This window comes from Lathyrus oleraceus, chromosome 7 (genome assembly GCF_024323335.1).
Source record: "Lathyrus oleraceus cultivar Zhongwan6 chromosome 7, CAAS_Psat_ZW6_1.0, whole genome shotgun sequence".
Classification (NCBI taxonomy): Eukaryota; Viridiplantae; Streptophyta; class Magnoliopsida; order Fabales; family Fabaceae; genus Lathyrus; species Lathyrus oleraceus.
In genome coordinates, this window is record NC_066585.1 from 44,192,703 (window position 1) to 44,199,480 (window position 6,778).

Here is a 6,778-nt window from a genome sequence, read left to right on the forward strand (position 1 = left end):
ATATATCACCAATTTCAAATTTGTAAAGATCTATGGAGTCTTGTCATTCGCAGACTACCATTCTATCAAATAAATTTGAGCCTTTTATCCAATTATTGGCACTCTTATCTGTTTCTATTCAACAAATGTTTTGCATATTTTGATTAAGAAAATATCATTGTTTTAAACGATCAAATTTTTTATAATTTGTTTTTAAACAAAGTGAACATTCACAATGACGAAAGGATACTTAGGAGATCCTCAGTGCTCTCCCAAGGGTGGCACGATCCCCAACAGGGTAAGATTTTTGTCCATATTCCTGGCATGACTGTATCTCCTCCCTCCGGAACCCCTTGTGGTTTATCCTACCAAGTGGATTGCTTGTTGAGAGTCACCTCTCTTCCCTTCAGCAGAGTAGCAATCTTTCTTCCTCAGCAGCTTGGATCTCTTTGGGCAAGAGCGGTATTTGGTGGTTGATCCCGATAAATCCTTTATCTCCTCGGATAAATTCCCTAGTAGAGTTGTTGGTGTGGTGGACCTTGTCTGTGATAACTCTCGTCCCCAGCTGGAATGATTGATGATTCATCCCTTGCAGAGTTCTTTGCTTCCTGGTATCTCTGATCCCCAGCAGATTGGATACTCCCCGGTGAACTTGGCTTTCTCTCTTGAGATGTAGTACCGGGTGGTTGATTCCTGGACCTGGTTGTGTTAGATATGTCTGTCTGTCAGCATACATCATACATAAACCACGCATATTCATGCATAATTATAACATTCAGATATTCATGTTGCATTCTTTGCCATATATCGTTGTTTGCTGTCTCCTGTTATTTGGTGATATACTTCCCCAAGCAGACGTGTGTGTCTGATCTCTCCATATAGAGTCAGCTCCATAGGCAGAAAGCGTCTATCCTTTCTTCCATATTCCCCACCAGGTTATATCCTCGTGGATGTCGATTGTTTTTGTTCCTTCCCGACACATATATTGGGATGGTTTTCCCCATTGAGTTATATCCTCACCGGGACAAGTCTTGATTTGGTGTGCCTATCTAGTTTGATCCTAGATCGGTCTCTTGAGACTCTTTTCCTGTTTCCCCGTGGTAAATGAATAATTGCTCAATAATTAGTAATTATTATCCCCGGCGGAGTCTGTGTTTCTCTACCCTCATAGCGGTAGTTGTAAACCCTATTTCTTCCCTTTTTGCAGAGTAACTATTTTTGCTCATCTTTAATTGGTGACAGTTATCTTCATCCAATATTCGGTGATGATATCCCCTCATCTGCTTGGATAATTTCCCTGATTACGCAATTTATCCCCAGCGGCTCATCTCTCATCTACCTTGTTGTTGTTGGTGACGATTGTTTCTCCCCTGAATTGGTCATCATTATATACCTAGTTTCGGTATCCCGATGCCTTTTCTTTTCGGTCGATTTATCCTTTATTAACCCAGTAACCGGTTGTGGATAATCGTCCATGCGAGTATATTATCTATGTTCTGACGGTAATAGATAGTATATCTCATGCACTCTCGGGTCTGAAGCCTTTTGTTCTTCCCCAATTGAGTAAGATTTGTATCCCCTTTGTGGAGTCGAATATCCATCCTATAATCGAGTTTGCTTTTAGCCCTCTTTTGGATGATGAGTTTTTTGGGAATATTCCCCAATTCACGCCTTGGTTGGTCACCTATTATATGCCCAGTAACCGGTATCCCTGGTGTTCCTTCCTCTCTGCTCCCTATTATGACTTTTTGTCCCCTGTGGAGTCAGAATCCCTGAGTTGAAGTATACCTTTTAGGTTTTCCTCAGACGTTTTGAAGTTTTGATATCTCCCACCCTTATACCGGTCTTGGATATTCATCTCTTCCTGAGCATGTTGTATCTCTCACCCTCATACCTGGCGTTCAGATCACATGTCTCCTTGAGCTTATTACCCAGTAACCGGTAATACCTCGTCCCGCTGCTTCCCCAGGAGTGTCCTTGTGGACATCCCCAGCGAAGTCCCTTAGTGGATTGTTTTCATCCAGATTTTATCCGAAGTATCCGCTGTGGATAATTTTTTGCTGTATTGGCATATTCCCCAATACATGCATCTTCGAGTCAGCTCGAGTCTTTCCATTGGATCTTTTCCCTTTGAAATTATGTTCCCCACGCTTTGAGTCGTGACCTGCTCGCACATTTTTATCCCTTTTCTATCCCCAGGAGAGTCCCTAGGGTCTTTTTCCCATGGAGTGAATTGCTCATATGGATTATCAGTGGCTTCTGATTTCTTTGCTTTTGTGGACACATATCTCCACAGAGTGCTACCATTTTTCATACCTACATTTGCATCATGAGGTCTCTTAGGGACCAAAATTCGTCTCTTTGTTATTATTTAAGCCCATTCTACCCCGTCGAGACGAAGATTTTAACCTTCACTTCTCCGGCTAGAATGACCTTAAATAGGGGCATTTGTAAGACCCCAATTTTGACCCTACACTACGCCAAAAATGACTTTTAACAGCGCATCTTAGACAGCGCTTTTAAAAGAAAGCGCTGTCTAAGGTTAAAATTAAAATAAAACACGGAAAATGTTCCAAAAAAATAATGAAAGCGCTGTCTAAGGGGGGGTCTTAGACAGCGCTTTCTAAAAGCGCTGTCTAAGACCCCCCTTAGACAGCGCTTTTAGAAAGCGCTTTTAAATATATACCTTAGTCAGCGCTTTTGATAAAGCGCTGTCTAAAGTCTTTAAATTAAAAAAAAAAATAAAACCAAAAGCGCTGTCTAAGGGGGGTTTAGAAAGCGCTTTTGGAAACTCATAATCACATAACACATAATCACAGAACTTCTCGAAGACACCAATGGCGGTCTCGTCATTCTCTCTTCAGGTCTCTCTCTATCGAAACTCATTTCATCTCTTCTCCTTCTTCACTCCACTTCTCAGGGAACACTTCTCATTCTATCTCCTTCCTCCGCCACTCTCAAATCCAAAATCAATTTCCATCTCAAAACCCTAAACCCCCAATTCTACCAAGTCCCCGTCGAAATCACCGCCGACCTCCCCGTTAACCACCGCCACTCCCTCTACTCTTCCGGCTCCGTCTGTTTCATTACCCCTAGAATCCTCATCGTTGATCTTCTCACTAATAAACTACCTGCCTCAATTATCTCCGGACTCATCATCCTCAACGCTCATTCCGTTTCGAAGACTTCCACTGAAGCTTTTATTGTTAGGATTTTTCGTTCTCTCAATCGAAGTGCGTTTGTTCGTGTTTTCTCCGATAGGCCACAAGCGATGGTTTCGGGTTTTGCGAAGGCGGAGAGAACTATGAAGTGTTTGCATATTCGTAAGCTGCATCTTTGGCCGAGATTTCAGGTTTATGTTTCGCATATGGTTTCTTCTGGGTCCTCCTTATATGATTTTGATCTTTTCTGTCCAGCTTTTGTTCCTCATATTTTGAATTAACTAGAACTTAGAAGTTTGAATTTTGAAGTATAACTGAAATTGCTGAATATTTTTGTTATCTAAAGAGAACAATGGGAGTATGGAATGTAGAAGTGTAGCCTAAGATGCAGCTTTGTAGATAGAACTAGTGAAGCACAAAAAGTACCATATAACAATGTTATCCAAGTTTTTTATTTTGATAATTGATCTATTTGACATGTGAAATTGTATTGTAGGTGGTGAATCAACAGCCGATAATTGCCAAATACTTCAATCAAGAGTTAATAGATTGAAATCGGACAAATATCAGATTGATTCGGACAAGTTGAAAGGCTACTCTTGTGATATTAATTTTACTGGTAAGCAAGCATGGCCCTTTATCTGTCTTTTTTTTAACATTGAACATGTCCTTTAACCTATTGTATGCATTTTACCAATAAAGAGTTCTTTATTGTATGCTATTAGAGGAGAACCAAATGTTAGTAGTATTTTGTAGCGCCTTCTTTTGCTCCCATTTTCTGTGTGTGTGTTAAGTGAGGGGTTATTCCTGTAATTTGTTTTTCTTGGCTTTATGTGCTGCATATGAATTTGGCCATGGATGGATGTTATGTTTTGACTTTTGACATGGAATGCTATATTGAAAGCCAGTGCTTCATTTTGGCTGATATTGATTTGTGAGTTCTATATCTTCCACACAACTACTTTTAGCCATCTTGTTCTTTTAGGAAAATGTTTGATGCTAAATTTTTTACAATTAGAGAGAAACCTAATAATTTTCATCAATGTTTGACATGGCTGTTTATGGTGATGTAATCCGGCCAGGAAACCAGTGTAGATGCAGAACTGTTGATGAAATGCTTGGAAAATTTAAGGCAAAAGCAAAAGACAACACAGATGCGTGCAAGTTGCCATAGCAGAGAATGAATCTTAGCTATAATAAACAAATTTTCAAGACGACTTGCATTAGTAACAGAAGATGAATCTTTTACCTTACTCTCTTTTCTTATTTTTCAGAGAAAACATTACAATTCTTACTTTCCTTCAGTGAAAACATAAGTTGTAAATTTTAGACAAAAGCACCCACTAGATTGTTGGGTAGTGCATCAGCAAGGGTCTATCCACATGGAAAAAAGAAACCATAGTGAAAGAGGTTCATAAATATTGCATATTTTAATACTTTTAAGTGATTTTCATGTGCAACATGAAGAATAATCTCTAACTTTTTTCCTTCAATCTTTTGGAATCACACAGGAGTTTGTGAAGCATTTAGAGTCCACTGGTGAGAGATTAGGTTAATTGGATTTGAATTAAACCACTCCACATGGTGTCACAAGAGACAAAATCAGTAGATATCTGAAAATCAATTATTTATATGAAAATGACTTATTTTCTTTTTCAGCCACTAGCAATGAAGATGTTGAATACAAGTATCTTCCTAGTTGTCCAGATGATGAGCCTCAGAAGAAAATTAATCAAGTAAGCTTATTTTAATAGCTTTTGTCTTTATGTAATATAGCAACTTGTTGATTAATTGTAATAGATAAATTCAATTATGTATGTAGGGTACCATTCTTAGCAACATTCAATGGAAGAAATTTGGACTTCTTTGTTTTGTTTGGATTGCAGTTCTTCTCTTGCAGATTGCCAAGGTAATTTTCTAATCTAGATTTTCGACCATCGAAATAGAAATACTACTACGGATTCATGATTAATAAAAGCTAAATTTGTAACAGAATTATACAGCTACATGTTCAATCAAATACTGGTTACTAACTTTGTTACAGGTGAGATTTTTAACTCAAATATTGAAATTTTCGAATTGACAATTAGTTACAAAATTTTAGGCTTTAAATTTTGTTGTTTTTATAGACACCAGTTACTGTTGGGGTTTCAATGTACCAAGCAATAGGCCTATATCAAGGGAAGAAGATTACAGTTTCTAAGCAAGATCATGGCACACATTGGCCTTTGCATCTTCTGATTGTATCACTTTCATGTGCTTTGCTAGCTGGAATATTGGGTGGACTTCTTGGTGTAGGTAGTGGATTTGTCATGGGTCCTTTGTTTATCGAATTCGGAATCGCGCCTCAGGTAGCAAGTGCCACGGCCACATTAGGAATGACATTCACAGCATCTATATCGGTTGCGCAATATTTTCTCTTGAATCGATTTCCGGTTCCTTATGGTAAAATTGAATGTCATGTTTCATAAGTCATCATAAAATTCAACTAGTTATACTAATATGTATCTTTCGTGGTGATTTGCAGCTCTGTATCTTACCATTGTGGCTACAATTGCAGCATACATAGGACAGAAAATAATTGACAGGCTTGTCAATATCTTTCAAAGAGCTTCTTTGATTATCTTTGTCTTATCCTTCACAATTCTTGTTAGTGCAATTGCACTAGGTGAGTACTTATTATCTCTATCTTGAATTAGTTTCTATATTTTAAAGTTTGATTTTACTGTGTTGAAGTTCTTTTGCTGTTTGTTCTTTCATTGCATTTGTATTCTATTTGATGTATCTTTAATGGTGCTTGCTGCTTATCAAGGTTTTAAACCACAGTCATTGTAATAGCTGCTTTGCAATTCTCCACAATGTGGAAATTTTAAGCTATTTTTTAACTTGTTTTAATAAGTTTGGTTGATTAATCACAGGTATAGGCAGTATGGCTTGTGGGAAAGGTATGCAGAGTTATATCCAAATGAAGATTTGATTTATACTGTTGGTGTTAGTGACTACACAAAAGATTGGTTCTATGCACAGGTTACAAGGTACACTTAAAAATAATAAGTTTAAAGATCGGTTCTATTTTTTATTCACATAGATTAATTGTTATTATGTATATGAAATACAGAAAGAAAAATGAAGATATTTATGAAGGAACTACATGGCAAATAAAGTTTAACCTAGATGACGTGGAAAAAGATGAAATATATAAATTGCGATTGGCTCTTGCAAGTGCAAATGTCTCTGAATTACAGGTAAGGAACATGATGATAAAACACATTCAATTATTTTTACAATATAATCATGAACTTATAAAATACCTATATTTTATATTATCATGGCTCATTCAAATATTTTTGGTTTCGAATTTAAAGGTTCGAGTGAACAGTGTTAAACAAGATCCTCCAATATTTAGTACTGGAGTTATTGGAAAAGATTATGCAATAGGGAGACATGGCATTCATGGACTTTATTGGCTATTCAACATTGATGTACCAAGTCTTTTGCTATTCAATGGAGATAATACTATTTTTCTAACACAAACTATGGCTTTTGGTCCTTTGGCACGCTTTCAGGGAATAATGTATGACTATATTCGTTTAGAAGGTCCTGATTCTTGTTCTTCATATTAAAAGAAAACTAAGGTT

General features: G+C 37.3%; 1 protein-coding gene across 1 annotated transcript; it reads left to right on the plus strand.

The window, feature by feature from the left end:
* Nucleotides 1–4,191: 4,191 nt before the first annotated feature.
* On the plus strand, nucleotides 4,192–6,385 carry LOC127101931 (sulfite exporter TauE/SafE family protein 3). The gene is made up of 10 exons (XM_051039357.1): nucleotides 4,192–4,272; nucleotides 4,500–4,550; nucleotides 4,652–4,679; nucleotides 4,800–4,876; nucleotides 4,963–5,049; nucleotides 5,134–5,184; nucleotides 5,270–5,585; nucleotides 5,668–5,808; nucleotides 6,059–6,175; nucleotides 6,259–6,385. The coding sequence occupies exons 1-9, from the start codon at nucleotides 4,192–4,194 to the stop codon at nucleotides 6,115–6,117; spliced, it is 891 nt and encodes a 296-aa protein (XP_050895314.1). The 3' UTR covers nucleotides 6,118–6,175; nucleotides 6,259–6,385.
* Nucleotides 6,386–6,778: the final 393 nt, after the last annotated feature.